Below are 19,491 nucleotides of genomic sequence, written 5' to 3'. Positions count from 1 at the left end.
GTGCCAAAACCTAAAAAAATTACCTAAATGAGGTATCGCTGTAATCGTACTGACCCGAAGAATAAAACTGCTTTATCAATTTTACCAAACGCGGAACGGTATAAAAGCCCCCACAAAAGAAATTCATGAATAGCTGTTTTTTGGTCATACTGCCTCACAAAAATCGGAATAAAAAGCGATCAATAAATCACATGCCCGAAAATGTTACTAATAAAAACGTCAACTCGTCCCGCAAAGACTCTGTGGACCAAAATATGGAAAAATTATAGCTCTCAAAATGTGGTAACTCAAAAATATTTTTTGCAATAAAAAGCTTCTTTTAGTGTGTGACTGCTGTCAATCATAAAAATCCGCTAGAAAACCCACTATAAATAGTAAATCAAACCCCCCTTCATCACCCCCTTAGTTAGGGGGAAAAAAAAAAAAATGTATTTCCATTTTCCCATTAGGGTTAGGGCTAGGGTTGGGGTTAGGGTTGGGGCCAATGTTAGGGTTAGGGCTAGGGTTGGGGTTAGGGTTGGGGCTAAAGTTACGGTTGGGGTTTGGATTACATTTACGGTTGGGAATAGGGATGGGATTAGGGTTAGGGGTGTGTCAGGATTAGGGGTGTGGTTAGGGTTACCATTGGGATTAGGGTTAGGGATGTGTTTGGGTTAGGGTTTCAGTTACAATTGGGGGTTTCCACTGTTTAGGCACATCAGGGGCTCTCCAAACGCGACATGGCGTCTGATCTCATTTCCAGCCAATTCTGCATTGAAAAAGTAAAACAGTTCTCCTTCCCTTCCGAGCTCTCCCGTGCGCCCAAACAGGGGTTTACCCCAACATATGGGGTATCGGCGTACTCAGGACAAATTGGACAACAACTTTTGGGGTCCAATTTCTTCTCTTACCCTTGGAAAAATAAAAAATTGGGGGTGAAAGATCATTTTTGTGAGAAAATTTTTTTTTTTTTGTACGGCTCTGCATTTTAAACTTCTGTGAAGCACTTGGTGGGTCAAAGTGCTCACCACACCTCTAGATAAGTTCCTTATGGGGTCTGCTTTCCAAAATGGTGTCATTGTGGGGGTTTCAATGTTTAGGCACATCAGTGGCTCTCCAAACGCGACATGGCGTCCCATCTCAATTCCAGTCAATTTTGCATTGAAAAGTCAAATGGCGCTCCTTCGCTTCCGAGCTCTGTCATGCGCCCAAACAGTGGTTTACCCCCAGATATGGGGTATCAGCGTACTGAGGACAAATTGTACAACAACTTTTGGGGTCCATTTTCTCCTGTTACCCTTGGTAAAATAAAACAAATTGGAGCTGAAGTAAATTTTTTCTGAAAAAAAGGTAAATGTTCATTTTTATTTAAACATTCCAAAAATTCCTGTAAAACACCTGAAGGGTTAATAAACTTCTTGAATGTGGTTTTGAGCACCTTGAGGAGTGCAGTTTTAGAATGGTGTCACACTTGGGTATTTTCTATCATATAGACCCCTCAAAATGACTTCAAATGAGATGTGGTTCCTTTTAAAAAAAAAAAAAAAAAAAAAAAAAAAAAATGGTGTAAAAATGAGAAATTGCTGGTCAACTTTTAACCCTTATAACTCCCTAACAAAAAAAAATTTGGTTCCAAAATTGTGTTGATGTAAAGGTGACATGTGGGAAATGTTACTTATTAAGTATTTTTTGTGACATCTCTGTGATTTAATTGGATAAAAATTAAAAGTTGGAAAATTGCGAAATTTTCTAAATTTTCGCCAAATTTCCGTTTTTTTTTTCACAAATAAACGCAGGTAATATCAAAGAAATTTTACCACGATCATGAAGTACAATATGTCACGAGAAAATGTCAGAATCACCAGGAGCCATTGAAGCGTTCCAGAGTTATAACCTCATAAAGGGACAGTGGTCAGAATTGTAAGAATTGGCCCGGTCCATAACGTGCAAACCACCCTTGGGGGTAAAGGGGTTAAAGGGATCTACCTGGATCTTGTTTTGTTCCAGAATTAGGCTGAAAATTCATTCCGGTCACATCACATAGTCATATGCCATTTGTCGACCTGGGTTTTCACCCCCAAGAGTGAACCTTGATAAGTTCCTTCTTGTTTTTTTATGGTAAAGTGTACCCACCAGCATATTTTTTCTGTTATTATCCTCGAAATTTTGTAGATCAGTACAAGCTCAATAGTAAGAGCTCATGCAGATGTCTGTAGATCTCAGACCCCAGTGCGCGGACTGGCTAAGGGTCTCATGACTCAAGCATGACAACTTTATAAATTTGTATGAGGCTGTCGTGCTCTGGTTGGGAGAGCTGTGGCGCAGTCCGTGCTCGGACCAATATGTCTGGTTGTCCGCTGCAGCTTGAGGCTATGTGCACACGTATTCTTGTCCACTGCGAATTTTTCCGCAGCAGATTTGATAAATCTTCAGGGCAAAAACGCTGCATTTTTGCTGCAGATTTACCGCTTTTTTTTTTTTTTTGCTGTTTTCACTGCGGTTTTACAACTGTGGTTTTCTATAGGTGCAGCTGTAAAACCGCTGTGGAATTCGCAGAAAGAAGTGACATGCTGCGGAATGTAAACCGCTGCTTTTCCGCACGTTTTTTTCCACAGCATGTGCACAGCGTTTTTCGTTTCCCATAGGTTTACATTGTAATGTAAACTCATGGGAAACTGCTGCGGACCCACAGCTGTGGAAACGCTGCAGATTTGCAGCGTTTTCCGCATAGTGTGCACATACCCTTACGTTTTTGGATGTGCATACCGCGGTGTCCATGAGCTCGTGCTGGCTGAACTGCTTGTGCACTGGGAAGAACACACACCTTAGGTACACTTTAAGACATCAGATCTTGAGATAGTAAAATTTTATTCAATATATCCAATTTCTGAAAATATTATACTATGGCATTTCCTGTTAAGCATTTATGAGCAGTTATTGAAACAAAGGTATTGTTTTTGTTGTCTGATTGCTGTTAGATCAGATATTATTGACTTTTTCAGGTTCGGTTGATAGGTGTTGTCTCGAAAGGGCAACCTACATTGGTTGTTATGGAGCTAATGGGACACGGTGACCTGAAGAGCTACTTGCGCTCACTGCGACCCGATGCAGAGGTGGGTTTGTCTTTGCTTTACTTGTGAAAATACAGTAATAAATAAGGCAAACTTTTACCTATCCAGAAAAAATAAATCTCAAAGGCTTTCCACTAAAAAGCAAGAGTTTGAACTCATTTCTCCTCCAATTCTGCCCATGCATTTTTCCTTTATGCAGTAGCAGCAGAAGCACTATTTGACGGAATATTATCTGATTTCACCTTTCTTCCTTCCAGAATAATCCTGGTCGGCCAGCCCCAACAATTCAGGAAATGATTCAGATGGCAGCAGAGATTTCTGATGGGATGGCTTACCTCAATGCCAAGAAATTTGTACACCGTGATTTAGCTGCCCGCAATTGCATGGTTGCTGAGGATTTCACAGTCAAAATTGGAGGTATATTATCTATCATATCTTTATGTTTCATTTAATCTTCACTTTGTGAATGGAGTAAAAGAATTACAAGTGTTATTGTGAACATATGATCTATACAAATTGTTGGAGAAAAAAAAGTTAAGGACTAATACGAAAATACGGTACATATTGAATATTTGCATTGTGCAATGGGCAAAAATGTAGAGAGATTTAATAAAGGGAGACTGGGCAAAAAAAATCTATAAAAAGAAGCTAATTTCAGTGCATTAAGATAACCAATCATTTTTCTACTTACTTATATTCTAATGATAGGAATATTAGGGCAGTAGTCCTTTGAACTGCTCCTTATCTGCAGCTGATGCTCCATATCTCAATGTGAGCTGCCTACAGTTGTCAGATCCTGTTGTCAGCTGAACAGCAGGAGCTACTGGTTGGAGACCACTGTGGTAGAAAGTCAATTAGAAATTCTAAATCAGTTTTGCATATTTGTGCGGCTTTCCTCCCACCAAGACTTCCTGAAAAGGAATTTAGATATTGAGCCTCAGTAGTGACAGTGGAGCACTGTAGAATACAATAGCGCTATATAAGAAGATAAAATAAAGATATTTTAAAATTTCTTGACTTTTTTTTCCTGCTCCTTTTTTCATAATGCATTTTTGGTTGGTAATTGTCTAGCTTGCTAATTATTGTAATTTTTTTTGTCAATTCTTGTTAGATTTTGGGATGACCCGTGATATCTATGAAACTGATTATTACCGTAAAGGAGGAAAGGGTCTGCTACCGGTGAGGTGGATGTCCCCGGAGTCTCTCAAAGATGGCGTATTCACCACATTTTCAGATGTCTGGTATGAATCTCACAGTCAGCACTTTGTTTCTTCTATTGTTTTTTTTTTGTCTTTCTAAGGTTTTGGGATATTCCGTATGTCACTAATTTTATATAGTGTTGTGCTGTATAATCATATATTTATTACCGTATTTTTCGGTGTATAAGACGACTGGGCGTATAAGACGACCCCCAACTTTTCTGGGGTCATCTTATATACCGGGTGTCGTCTTATACGGCGTGTGCAGAGAGCGGTCCCAGATGGTTCCCAGGGTCTGGAGGAGAGGAGACTCTCCTTAAGGCCCTGAGATCCATATTCGTGTAAAAAAATAAAAATAAAAATAAAAAATATGGATATACTTACCTTCCGACGGCCACCGGAGTTCTCCCGGCTCTCCGCGATGCATGCGGTGGCTTCCGTTCCCAAGGATGCATTGCGCGCCGCGAAGGAACTTTGTGACGTCGCGGTAAGTATATCCATATTTTTTATTTTTATTCTTTTTTTTTTTTTTACACGAATATGGATCCCTGGGCCTGAAGGAGAGTCTCCTCCAGACCCTGGAAACCATCTGGGACCGCTCCCTGCACCATATGCGGCGACTTCAGAGCTCTGCATATGCCGTACCCGGCGTATAGGACGACCCCTGACTTTTGAGAAGATTTTCAGGGGTTAAAAAGTAGTCAGAAAATACGGTACATATTTTGATATTTTACTTATTTTTTAGTTTTTCTTACATGCTTTTACAATGCAATGTGGCCCATGTTCATTAAAAGTTGATATTGCTAGTAATGCCCTAGTCCCTAATAACAATTTTTTTGCATTTTTCTCTATAGATGTAGAGCCACTGGCACATAAAAAATAACATGTTTATGACTAATCACAACCATTTGCCTTTCTTTCAGGTCGTTTGGTGTAGTACTCTGGGAAATAACAAGTTTGGCTGAGCAGCCATATCAGGGGTTATCCAATGAGCAAGTGCTCAAATTTGTTATGGATGGAGGCTCCCTTGAACAGCCAGAAAATTGTCACCCTAGACTGTAAGTTTTAAAGACAGGCTGTTAAAGTACTTGTGCAACAGATTCACACTTACCATTTGTCAACTTGCAGAATTTTCAGCTCGTTCCTATTAATACTGTCCTGTTAAAAATCATGCAGATAAAATAGGTTCTTTTGCTGACCTGTTCCATTTTTGCCTGGTGAATGACTAAGGAGGTGGAACTCGGTCAAGGGGATGGGGCATGATGATCCTTTTATCTTGCTGCTGAGAGCAGAGAGGTGTTTCTGCTGCAGTCAGTTGTCGTACAGCTAGACACAGAATATTCAAGAGAAGGAGGGAGGATACAACTGTACGTATGAATGGAGATTCTTGCCCATATAAAAAAATGCTGGCTGCACAGGTCAGAAATAGAAATTAAAGTACGGTATGCTTTCTTCCCCCTTTCCTTCAAACGTATATAGGTAAAGGTAAACCCTTCACGTAAAGGTCTCTGTAATAAAGCTGAAGTTATAGATCACCAATTAGTCAAATTGTCAGTCATGTAAAATATTAGCATGGGTAACCTGTAGAGAATAGACTCTGGTCTTCTACATGACCTGAACAGAACTCAAACATGTTTTTCATTTTAAGTCTGACTTTTGTTTTTCAGTCACAGTCTGATGCAGATGTGCTGGCAATATAACCCCAAGATGCGCCCCACTTTCTTGGAGATCATTCAAATGCTGAAAGACGACCTTCATTCTAGTTTCCAAGAAGTGTCCTTTTACTACAGTGAAGAGAACAAGCCACCGGAGACCGATGACCTTGAGATTGATTTTGAAAATATGGAAAGCACCCCTCTGGACCCATCTTCATGCTCACTACGGGATGAGGGACAGCGAGGAAACCTCTATGAGGAACACATACCCTACACCCACATGAATGGGAGTAGGAAAAATGGACGCATTCTCTCCCTCCCACGTTCCAGCCCCTCCTAACACACAGAGCTCTGCCCTCTGAAAGTTAACTACCCTCCGTCAAATGTCTAATCTCAGGACAGAACTGTGCCCATGGCTAGAACAGCAAAACACCAACGCCCTCTTCAGGTTTTGAATGTTTCATCATACCATTGGGTTCTTGACTGTATGTTCCTGTGTGCTTTTTTCCCCATTTTTTTCTTTAAATCACTTGACAGGCTGATTATTGGGCGAAACCGAAACTGTGAACAGACCTAACAGAAGGAAACTCCATTCTTTTCAACTATTCATTGCCTATTTATTTCCGTTGGCTTCTTATACAACCACGGTAAATGTGTGCAATGCTAACAAGTGGGAGAGAAGTAAATGCTTTTGGAGGACTAAAACACACCCACACCTAACATAATATAACGGATTCTCTAGAAGAAGGCAACGTTTAATCTATATCTTTACCTGTTCTGGATTAAGGGTAGCAGAACCTCAGTGGAGGTATTTAAACCCAGGTCTCGACATTGGGAGTCTCTAATTCAGGTTTCCCATACAAATGAATGGGAAATAACATTCAGAAAGAAGTAAAGATGTTCTGGATATAGACCAGCCAGTTTTATTTCACACGAAACCTCTAATATGGTGAAGTTCATGTACCTAAGATGTTACCCCATCTACTCATTTTCCTGACCTGCTGAATTGTCACTACAGTAAACATATCACTTGTTCATGAGCTGCGTAAACTGTGCTCCTGCACCCATGTTCTTTCTGCTAAGAACACGTCTACCTTCTTGTTGTTCACCTTGTAGTCAAGAATCTGGAAGATGCTGATGGGGTGATTTTTGCTTGTATGGCTGAAACAAACCTTTTGGGATGGTTGTGATTTGTACGTCCGATACGTTGTTAATCAGACCAAAAAGGGAGCAGTCTCTTACCATCCCTTTTCCTCTGCATCACAGCCTTAATTGTTGGTGTGCCACATATTAAGCACACACAACAAAGATTGGATAGTCATTGCATTAACCCGAAAATAAGAATCCAAGTTTTTCGTACTCGCCATTTTGCAGCCGACCGATCTTCATAATTTAATGTAAGGGTTTTATTTATACCAGTAAGCAAGGTAACTGGTCACAACTTCTGTGGTTTGTGTAAAAGCTTCATAAATCAGCTCTTGCCTGATGTGAACTACAAGTAATATATAGCAGTTGCTTATTTTCATGTATACGCGATACATATGTGTATTTCTTTTTTATATATAACCTCTGATGGTGAAAAAAAAAATCCCTATTACAAGCTCTAATTATAGGTTAAATTGATTTCAAAGTCTAAATTTATGATCAGACCACAAGGTATATATTATTTTTTTTATGTCTTATTTTCAAAGACAAAAATTTGGAACTGAAACTTTTACACAATACATTCTACACTTTTGAGCTGTTCCTGGAGATTTTTATTTTAGGCACTCTGGAATTTATTGGGAATGTTTTTAACACAATATTGTGTTTATCGATAAGAGCTGCACCGTCTATTAATGTGAGACACAAGTGCAGTCATAATATACACTCTTTAGCTCCTTTATTGTCATAGCTCCTCAGGTTTACTAACGTAATTACTATGCTGTGTGAAAAATGTGCCTGTACACATTAGAGCAAAGTTGACCAAACACAGCGAATTCGGCAAAACCGTCTGGCTCTCCTTTTTACCTCAAGGTGTCAAGGGAAATAAGGATCAGGCATGTTAAATTTTAATGGCGATCCTTTGCTTTCACGGGAGAGAAGCTGCCGATGGAGGTGTCTGGCCATGGCTAGCTCCCCTCTACCAGCTGAATACACATTCACTTCGTCTAAAGGTACCTTCACACATAACGATATTGTTAACGATATCGTTGCTATTTGTGACGTAGCAACGATATCGTTAATGAAATCGTTATGTGTGACAGCGACCAACGATCAGGCCCCTGCTGGGAGATCGTTGGTCGCTGAATAAAGTCCAGAACTTTATTTCGTCGCTGGACTCCTGCAGACATCGCTGGATCGGCGTGTGTGACACCGATCCAGCGATGTCTTCACTGGTAACCAGGGTAAACATCGGGTAACTAAGCGCAGGGCCGCGCTTAGTAACCCGATGTTTACCCTGGTTACCATGCTAAAAGTAAAAAAAAACAAACACTAGATACTTACCTACCGCTGTCTGTCCTCCAGCGCTGTGCTCTGCACTCCTCCTGTACTGGCTGTGAGCCGGAAAGCAGAGCGGTGACGTCACCGCTCTGCTTTCCGGCTCACAGACAGTACAGGAGGAGAGCAGAGAAGCAGAGCGCAGCGCTGGAGGACAGACAGCGGTAGGTAAGTATCTAGTGTTTGTTTTTTTTTACTTTTAGCATGGTAACCAGGGTAAACATCGGGTTACTAAGCGCCGCCCTGCGCTTAGTTACCCGATGTTTACCCTGGTTACTGGCATCGTTGGTCGCTGGAGAGCGGTCTGTGTGACAGCTCTCCAGCGACCAAACAGCGACGCTGCAGCGATCCGGATCATTGTCGGTATCGCTGCAGCGTCGCTTAATGTGAAGGGGCCTTAACTGAGTGTATGTGTTTTGGGGGGGAGGTGGGAAGAAAAGCTTTTGAGGCTATATAAGCACCTTTGTCACATATTTAAAAAAAAAAACACAGTTTGAAATAATGGGATTGTAAGCATGCCAGTGCTAGCAGTGTAGCACAGTTTATTAGAAAGCCACTTCTCATCGCTTCTTCTGTAGTACTAGAGCAGACTTTGTATTCGTCCATTGTCACATCACTGTGTATAGTCTTTAGTAGTAGTCATGACGTGCACTCACCTGAATTTGGTCATGTCCTCTTAATCGTTCACCTATGGCTTTTTGCGCAATCCAACCTTTGGTTTTAAAAGTCCTCTAGGGCTCTACTTCATCCTTAGATCTCTCTCTTTAAACTTGTATGTATTCTATTCTCTGTATGTTTGCTTACTCCTAGTATTAATGCTGTCATGTTGTACTTTTGATCTGCTTGAAGCATTTACAGGATATTGTATGTCCATTAACCCCCCCCTACAGTTTTTGAATACTGTGTAGTGTAAGACTGTGTTTTGCTGTTCCACCTGAATTCCCCTAGAAAAGTAATTTAGACAAACCTCCATTGGGGTCATAAACAACAGTGACACAAACGGAGCTCAACTTTGTTCAGACAGCACAGGAACGTAGAAGACCACCACTTTTCGTGAGAGTCTCAGCAATCGGACACTTTTTAGAAATTGAACTCCATTCAAGCTATCGCAGTCTTTGGATGGAATTGAGTTCAGGTGGAAGCCCCGCAGAAAACACTGCGTGAGCAGGGCCTAACCTTACCTTATCCTGACTTATAAATGCTGGTACCTCAGTCTACTTACAGTCCAGTTGTGGAAATCACGGGAGAACGGGTACATAGAACAGAACTTCACCATCAGGTTGAACTTGGCACCACCAATTGTTAGGAGTGTTAAAAATTGAGCTGTGTGCCATTTGTCATACTCTCCGTAAACTACGTTTGTGCTCCTTCCAACAGTGGAAGACAAATCTATCTGTAAGTAGGTGGCTGAAGTATGCTGCTTTCTGTTCAAAGTTGTATAATGTGATTTACAACATTGTCTTGTCTTTTGTAGTGACTTTTGTGAGGAATAACGGTATATTTTCCACAAATGTACAAAAATAAGAAATCTCCCAACTGTTCTTTAACACTACCACACTGCACGTTGCAGCCGATATATACTTAACGGGTCGCCTACTAGACAATCTTACAGTTAATTCTCAAGAAATCGTATTCAACTTTGCTAGAGCTGACCTGTAGTCCTACTTAAATTATGTCTTGCGTGAAATCAGTTTTTCTACCGCTGTCTGTCGTTCCTTTATTCTAAAAGTCCCAAGATTTCATTGTAACATTCAGCCTATTTTACAGTGCCTATAAATTCTACATTAAGCCCTTATTTATGTAAGAATCCATCCCCCGCCCTATCAAAAATGAAACAGAAAAAAAATCATTGTAGTAAAAAATAAAATTAAAAAAAAAAAATTAAAAGGTAAAATAAAAATTACAAAAAAAAATACACTACACTTTTAGTGGAAATGGCAGAAATATTAGTATATATTGTCAAGTTCCTTTTTGTAATTCTACAGATTTTTCTTATGAGAAAATTGTATTTATTTTAATATAATGAAGATCACTGTACAGAAATTAATTAGCTTTGATAGTAAAAAAAAAGAAAAAAATATCTCGTTTTCTCTCTATACATATATATATGATAAGCGCATGTACATCTTTTTATTAATGGATGTGAGAGGCTGGAGGAGCATAATTTTATTTTTAATCTGTGTTTGTGTTAGCACATTATCTACCTCAATATATTGTACATCGATAAAGTTAACCCCTGTTATGCTGGAAGACAAGGGTATTTATTAAAGCACCTCAAGTTTTTTTTTGCTTTTTTTTTCTTCCACATTAACAACCCTGTAGTCAGAGGGACTAAAATGGTTGAAAGAATCAGTCTAGGTTGTGAGCACTCCAGCATGCAACACCTTCTAGGATTTGGCAATCTTGAAGATGTCTCTTTTATGGATGAATAACTTAAACATTTCAATGATAAGTTTGTAAATTGATTTTGAAAATCTAATATATTGATTTGGTTTGCTAAAAAGGAAATGTCAAGATGTTATCTCTGTACACGACAAATCCCCTCAGGCAGAAGTTATATATAGTTTTTAGCTTGTTTGTTAATTTTTTGGGGGGCCGGTGGAGATTACCATGCTTCTATTTGCCAGTGTGAACCAGTATGCGCGTCAATTTTTGCAAATGCATTCTACTTTTTTTTTTTTTTTGCTGTTGTGTAGTTTTCTATGACGGAACACATTACCCAATTCGCCTTATAGTCTTGGAATCAAATTGAGACGGGTGGCAAATTGTATCGGTCCTGCATTGGCTGCTTACCAATAATTTAAGGTTATTACTATGGCCCCTAATGTTAAACTGGTGCTGGGCAAAATCCATGTTCTTGTGTTTTTGAACATTTTAGGAAGACAAGTACTTCTACTACTAATAATAAGTTTAGCTATAAAGTCTTTACATGACTTTAGATTCTAGATAACATGGAGACCTGGGGAGACCAATTCATCTTTTATGGGGGGAGGGCGGGTCTTAATTTGTTTTTTCTTGAGGCATTTCAAAACGGCACACTTGGTTCATTAATTTTGTGCAAAGTAAAAATGCTCTTCATTTTGCCTCTTTACAACAAAGTTACATGTTCAACTAAAATGATGGAAAACCATCCGAAACACCAAGCTATGTCCATAATGAACGTTAAGAAAAAGTAGGTGAACACAAAGGCACAAAGTAAAAGAAGAATAAGGCGCAAAAGAAGAAAACAGGCGAAAAACACACAAAAAAATATAGATTAAAAAAAATTTGCAAGTGCATTAATGAATCGAGCCCATAGTGTTTTAACTGAGGTTTTCACCTTGCAGGTTTTTTTCTATCTTGAATTCACTAAAAAAAGTGTATGCAGCAGTGCTGTTTTTTTCTTCTTTGTGTTTCATTCTTTCTGAATTGTCTAAATCGAAAAGCCACCCATAGATGCATGTCACAATTTCACATTCTGAGCTGACATTCCCCAGAGGTTATATTTTAAAATGGCTGTGTACTACTTGTGCAATCCCTTCTTAAATGTTGTATTGCCCTTTTTTAAAGTAAAGAAAAAAAAAAAAAAGCAGGCACTCTCCTTCCCACCAGCACCATTCTAGAAATGATGGCTCCACGGTCATCCGTGCTCACTTGACAATGGTTATGTCTAGAGATGAGCGAATATGTTTGGGAAATGATCACCGAATCCAAATTTGCCATATTTGTACCATATTTGTGCCGAATTTGTTTGATAATCGTTTCCGAACATATTTGCTCATCTGTACTTCCATTGACTCCAATGGCGTTTGAATATTGCAAATACGGCGATCGTAATCCAAACACAATGTTGAAATATTTGCTCATCTCTAGTTATGAGTACTGTAGCCGATCAGCGGCCACAAATGGATTACTTTGCACATATTTTCCTCTGATGAAACTTGTACGTCAAGAGAGATGTACTTGTTGCAGCAATGTCAAATGAGCATCGGGAGACCCTGGAGACAACATTTCTGGAATAGTGCTGGTGGGGGAAACCCAGTGCCAGAAACTCTAATACCATGCCGGAGGGGGAGGTAAGTACCTGTTGTGGTGTTTTGTTTTTAATTATTTTTTTTTTTAAATGAGGAATATAGCATTTATGAAAGGGTTGTCCAAGAAGTGGACAAACCCTTTTAAGGGGCGTAACTGCACTTCAGTGAGCAACGTATTTATTCTGGAACTTGGTGGTGATCTGAGCCTACAGATTCCACTTATGCAATTTTGTCCCCCTTAGCCATCTAATGACCTGTCTTCAGAGCATAACATAAGGCATTAGACATTTTTCATGGTCCTTCATGCTAATCTCACAACCCTCCCACAGCTAAAGAGTGTGATTCCTACTTGATTTTCAAGGTTACTGTCCCATGATGTAAGATATTAGTCATTGTTTTTCACTTAAGTCAGATCCATAATAAAGACAAATCATTTATAGTATAAAAAAACTTGTTGGGTTGCATGGCAAATTTACTAGAAGGCACTTATCTTGACCTTTTTTTTGTATTGCGTGTGGCCTAGAACAACTTACCCCCCTCCTCCCCTTTAGTAATAAAGTACAAAGACTTGTAAAAGTTTGGGCACCCCTGGTCAACACTACTGGTATTGTGAACAATTAAGTAAGTTGAAGATGAAATGATCTCTAAAAGGCCTAAATATAAATATGACACCTCTCTTTTATATTTTAGGCAAAAAAATTAACATTTTTTACATTTTGGGAATAGCACAAAGGTAAATGAGGCAATGCAAAAGTTTGGACACCCTTGGAGATTTATATATGAGCCGGAGGAAAAAGGAGCATACAGTATAGATTTATTTAAATATGTGTCTTTATTAGTACAAAATGTTAAAATAGTAATACATTCCATTAATGGGCATAACCCAGTCAAGCACAGAAAGGAGGACTACCCCCCGTTACCCCCATATGTCCATACATAAACCATAACAAAGGGGGAATAGAAAAAAGCCCCACATAGAAAATAGGGTGGCAGGCAAGCCTAAATGTATCTAGGCCAGTACAATAGCCAAGGAACAGGCTATGCTAATGATAGTATGTAATGCATAATAGCGTTATAGGTATCATAGATAGGCTTACCAGTGGAGGGCACAGGAGGGGGGTCCCGCCGGAAGAGAAAAACGCCCTTGGAGATTTGTGTACTCGGATAACTTTGACCAACGTTTCAGACCTTCATTAGCCCTTTAGGGTTCTGGCTTGCTAACCATCATCGCTAGGAAAGGCCATGTTATGTAAAACCCAGCTTTATAAAAACCCAGTCTCCTCTACCCTTGTGCAAACAAACAGCAGCCAAGGGTTTTTCTAAGCAGCTGCCTAGCACTCTGAAAATGAAATGGTGGAGGCCCACAAAGCAGGAGAAGGCTGGCAAAACGTTTTCAAGTTGCCCTTATCCCAATTCGAAACGTAATTGACACAGAGCATTTAACAGAAACAGTGGAGGCCAAGATGAGGTCTAGAAGACCAAGCAAATTTCAGTCTGAGCTGCTCGTAGTATTGCTAGAGAGGCAAATCGGAACCCCCACTTGACTGCAAAAAATCCTTTAGAAAGATTTAGCAGACTGTGGAGTTGTGGTACATTGTTCTACTCTTCAGAGACACATACACAAATATGGCCTTCATGGAAGAGTCATCACAGTCGTCACCATAAAATTCAGTGTCAGAATTATACAAAAGAACTTCTGAATAAACCTGTTGCATTTTGGAAACAAATAGAAATAGAACTTTTTGTCCACAATGCTCAAAGATATGATTGGAGAAAAAAGGGCACATTATTTCAGGAGAAGAACATCTCGCCGACCATTAAGCATGGGGGGTGGATCAATTATGGGTAGAGGGAAGAATTGATTCAATGAACTTTCAACAAATTGTTTATGCAAACCTATACCTCTGTTAAAAAAAAACTGAAGATGAAGAGAGGATGGCTTCTACAAGTTGACGAGGATTTTAAACAAACGTCTAAATTCACAATAGACTACCTCAAAAGGCGCAAGCTGAAGGTTTTACAATGGTCTGACAGTCCCCTGAGCTGAACATCTTTCAAAATCTGTGGTTAGACCTCAAAATAGCAGTGCATGCAAGATGACCCAGGAATCCTTCCAAGGAAGAATTTTCCAAGGAAGAATGGATAAAAAACCCTCAAAAAAGAATTGGAAGAGTCTTGTCTGGCTACAAAAAGCATTTATAAGCTGTGATACTTTTTAAAATGTAAGATATATATATATATTTTTTTTTTTTTGTACTTAAAATACAAAGGAAATGTGTCAACATTAACTTTAGGCCTTTTAGCAGTCATTTCATCTTTAACTTGCTTAACTGTTCACAGTAACGGTAATTTTGACGATGGGTGCACAAACTTTTACATGCCACTGTACATCTTACCTTTAAACCTGCCACCCCCGCCCCCTACAAATAAGTCTATTCCACTTCTTTCCTTATTACATGGAAATAAACAGGGAGTACTGCACTTAAATCCGCATGGTCACTTTAAATTACAGATGATCTTTTTGATCATGAATGGATTGGAGTCTGCTAGAATTCTGCATGCCTAGCTTCGGATTCTTTTCTAAAAAGCAGTCCACATAATTGCCAATGGTCAGATTTTTGACAGATAATTGATATTCAAATATATTTTAATATTTTTGCACCAGTATTAGCATATATGTGTACCAAGCCTGACTCTTCCAGAGTGGTCTATTGTTGTTGAAGATACAGTGCCGATAAACGGTTTATGAGACATATACACTGCAGGCCTATGAATTGGCACTGTGGCGTTATAGCCACACGTTCACCGTTCCGGTGATAGGACTATATCAAATAGTTCAAGTGAGTTGCCCATGACAGATGTAAAAAGATCATTTTTTTTATATATATACAACAAAGGAAAAACAACTAGCAGTCCCTTTTATAATTGACTCTTTAGTTGCTACTGGATGTCCCGATGCAGCAGAACATAAAACTTTAAGGGAAAGTCAAGTTTTGTTGTTTTTTTTTTATCCCCTATACTTTCCGTCTATGGTTTTAAGTTCATGAGGTGCATACTCAAATTGACTTGTTCTTGCTGAGAGAAATCTGTAATGTTTTTTGATCACATAGGTGGCCATATTGTATAAATGTGGCAATTACCGTCTATAATGTTTTTTGAAATTGCTACATTATGGGAGGGCAATTAAAATAAGATGCATGTTACATTCCCTCTAAATGTTTTACAGTTGCTGTGATCAGAAATTGGTTCCTCATTTTTACTATTGTTTTCTTACAACCATGGTATGCTATTTTTTCCCCCCTAATTTTTCTTCATTTTTTAATGAGTATTATGTATTACATGCTGTGTACCTTTTTTAAGCTCGTTGCCATAATTCCGTAAGCACACCAGTTTTACGGTAAGAACAGGAAATAAGTTGGGTGTAGCTGAAGACCCAAATCATGGGTTTTAATTATAAGAAATATTCTTTGCCAAGCAGCAGTACTGTCACATTATTTTATCATAGCGAAGATAATATCAGATATTAGTTTTTACTTTGAAAAAAAAAATAACACCAGTGATTACCTAAAACACCTATGGGAATTGTCTATACCAACTTTTTATGCATTTATCTGTTTCTTTGCAAGTCAACCAGGATGAAAAGATGAGCTAACCAATGAGCACAGTCTGAATTGTTTAAAGCATTTGCTTTTTTTTTCTTTTGTTATGGTGTACGTCACAATCCACAATGTTGTTGTATTGGGTGTGAAGAGTTTTTCCTTCGCAGTACTGCAGCTTTTTGACCGATTGCATGTGGAATCCGGGAGCGTCTTTCTTGCAAAGTTGTATTAAGTGCTTGTATTGTTGCAGTATAATTAATGTGAATGTAATTAAAATTATTTTTAATGGGGTTTTTTTCCGCCAATTGATATTAGCTTTTTAGAAAACAGAAAAAAAATACAGATTACCTCTTGGATCTTTAATTGAACTTTAGCAAGTTGTTAGTTGTGCATTTTTTTTTTGTAGTGTAGCCGAATTCACCTCTACTTCCCGTATGTTCTTGTGAAAGTGAGGCATGTGGCTGATTTAATCTGTTCACGCTCACTTTATATACGCTATCAGAGTACGTTAATATTTTACATTTGTGTTGCCTTTTGAAGTAGGCCTTAACTATCCTTTCCTAAGACTTATATGGAAAATTTGGCTTTAGACTGGGTTTCTACCCCCCCATTCCCTAAAAGGAGAGCTCTGAATATCTGTCAGTGTGATGAATACCTTGTTTCTAATGTATATCTATTATATCTGTGTTCAAGGAAAACTCTGAGCAAACTGATCCAATGTGTTACTAGTGCAGGGCCTGAGGGGTTGGTGCATGACTCAGGAATTCTTTTTGGTGTCCTCTAAATCCTTATATTGCTTTGCCCGTCTGGTCTTGCACTGGTCATCAGTAGTGTATCCGTTTCCTTTAAACATCATCATAACGTGTAATGCAACATTTTGTGTTTTTAAATGTATTCCCCTTTCTGCCATAATTCTGTTTATTTAATGTTGCGCCTTATGAGAAATATTCCGCCTTCTCTCTTACACCAATCTTCCACCAGGGAGATTAAATTAACTTTTTTTTTCACCGTCTTACTGGAAAGGAGTTACATCGTTTAAGGAGGTTGTGGTAAAACCAGATGTAAATTGTTTGAAAAATGGGAACAGGACGGGCCCCCACTTCCACGCTATCGGTAAATTGATCATGAAGAATAGACTGCATTTGCCAAGATTTTGAGGATAGCGAAATTATATTAGACTTGGATTCCTTAAAATCTGTAAAACTACTGGTCACAAAGGGGAAAAACAATGGTCAATTCGGAATAATGTAAAACTCTGTAGGGCGTAATGTGCCAATTGTGCCCTATAAAGTTGAACGCTAGCCAAAATACACTTGTCTTCATAGCCTCCCTTTCTGTCACATGGACAACTGATGTTTGTTTGTTAACATGTATTATTTAAATTTGTTGACGATTTTTGAATACCATTAAGGACACATACTACCTATTAAATAATCCCTTCTATTTCACGCAAACCAGATCTCAATTATATAAGGGTCTCCACAGACATGTTTTTAATTATGTACCTTTTATTTTTGTTTTTTTCCCTCAAATTGTTCCTAAGTACATCTTCCAAAAGACCAAATATGTGCCATTTTTGGATATTTTGTGTAACGCCACAGATTATGCTCACCTGTGCGACAAAATGTTCCAATTATGAGGAGCCTCCAGCATTCTGAATGAGAATTGCTAAAGGTACCGTCACACATAGCGACGCTGCAGCGATACCGACAACGATCCGGATCGCTGCAGCGTCGCTGTTTGGTCGCTGGAGAGCTGTCACACAGACAGCTCTCCAGCGACCAACGATCCCGAGGTCCCCGGTAACCAGGGTAAACATCGGGTAACTAAGCGCAGGGCCGCGCTTAGTAACCCGATGTTTACCCTGGTTACCATCCTAAAAAGTAAAAAAACAAACGCTACATACTTACCTACAGCCGTCTGTCCTCGGCGCTCTGCTTCTCTGGTCTGGCTGTGAGCGCCGGGCAGCCAGAAAGCAGAGCGGTGACGTCACCGCTCTGCTTTCCGGCTGACCGACGCTCACAGCCAGAGCAGGAGGAGAGCAGAGCACAGCGCTGGAGGACAGACGGCTGTAGGTAAGTATGTAGTGTTTGTTTTTTTTACTTTTAGGATGGTAACCAGGGTAAACATCGGGTTACTAAGCGCGGCCCTGCGCTTAGTTACCCGATGTTTACCCTGGTTACCAGCGAAGACATCGCTGAATCGGTGTCACACACGCCGATTCAGCGATGTCTACGGGGAGTCCAGCGACGAAATAAAGTTCTGGACTTTCTTCCCCGACCAGCGACAGCACAGCAGGGGCCTGATCGCTGCTGCCTGTCACACTGGACGATATCGCTAGCGAGGACGCTGCAACGTCACGGATCGCTAGCGATATCGTCTAGTGTGACAGTACCTTAAGGTCGAATTTGTGTATTATTTGGCTATATCTCGTTTAATGCCTGTGGGTACCATAGGGTTCATTTACATTACATTGTTCAAGCACGGATGTCTCCGTTCCCTGTTTTATTTATATAAAAATATAGTTTTCTTTATTTTTAGCATCATAAAAAAATCAACCAGATCTTACTAATTTTACTTTGTCATAAGAACTTTGTGATATTAAAGTGTAAGAAAAGATCCATTGAATTATTTTATTTTTATTGCATTTTCTTTATAATCAATAAAACTTTAAAACGAGGGGAACAAAGGTATAAGGCGGAATGACCTAGTGTGGATGTAGCTCTGATCTCCCATGAGTTTCCTTTGGCTTAATTCTCATTGTGCTTCACTGAATCATCACTACTATTTATCTGTGTGCTGCTATCAGTCCAAGTACCTATAAACCGTGGACACTTTGATATTATTTATAATTATCCTTGGATGTTAACTAGAAATCTTGTCTTGTGAATTAATGGCTTTCGGCCTCATCTCACTCACTGCCTTTCTTAATTCTGTATCTTTAATGCCTATTAATGTGATCTGTGTAAATTAGGCATTGGGGATTTTTTGTTATTTAACTTTTCATGTCAAAGGCCTGTAGCATTTGACTTGGAATTTGGTGTTCTAAGACAGGTTTTGCATGGCTGTAATGCAGCTGCATTTTGGCATTTGTATTAAAGTTGCTACCCTTGCATCCCTATGGGTCTAATGAAATTTTATTACCTTGAAATGTTGTTTTTTTTGGAAACCTGATGATTGGATTTGATGTGGTGCAGATGCCAAATACAACTGTATTACAAAAGTGTGAAACCAGCTTGACTCTGCAATGTTCCTGCCAATCACATTTAATGTATTGTCACTTTTTGTTTAGCCTGGTCACTAATTTTCTAGTAAATTGTTTTTGTTTGCTGCTTGTTTGTGCTTAAACTCTGAGAAAATGTTTTTTTTTTTTTTTTACCTTCTATTCCTCCCTACCCACCCTCATCAAATACCTCATTTTAACTCTTCCTAAGCTACAAGAGGAGACTTGTCAGGTCTAACCTTTCTCTCTCTTGTAGGGGAGTAGTTAAAAT

General features: G+C 39.2%; 1 protein-coding gene across 1 annotated transcript in view; it reads left to right on the top strand.

Moving 5' to 3' along the window:
* Window positions 1-6,813, top strand: part of INSR (insulin receptor) — a 172,188-nt gene extending 165,375 nt beyond the window's left edge. The window contains exons 17-21 of the mRNA XM_069739150.1: window positions 2,982-3,092; window positions 3,308-3,467; window positions 4,162-4,291; window positions 5,173-5,307; window positions 5,917-6,813. Coding sequence (XP_069595251.1) covers window positions 2,982-3,092; window positions 3,308-3,467; window positions 4,162-4,291; window positions 5,173-5,307; window positions 5,917-6,244 — 864 coding nt within the window. The 3' untranslated portion in view covers window positions 6,245-6,813. The remainder of the gene's footprint in view (window positions 1-2,981; window positions 3,093-3,307; window positions 3,468-4,161; window positions 4,292-5,172; window positions 5,308-5,916) is intronic.
* Window positions 6,814-19,491: the final 12,678 nt, after the last annotated feature.

This window comes from Ranitomeya imitator, chromosome 1 (assembly GCF_032444005.1).
Source record: "Ranitomeya imitator isolate aRanImi1 chromosome 1, aRanImi1.pri, whole genome shotgun sequence".
Taxonomy (NCBI): domain Eukaryota; kingdom Metazoa; phylum Chordata; class Amphibia; order Anura; family Dendrobatidae; genus Ranitomeya; species Ranitomeya imitator.
The sequence above is the reverse complement of the archived record's forward strand: the minus strand, read 5'-3'. Positions and strand labels throughout refer to the sequence as shown.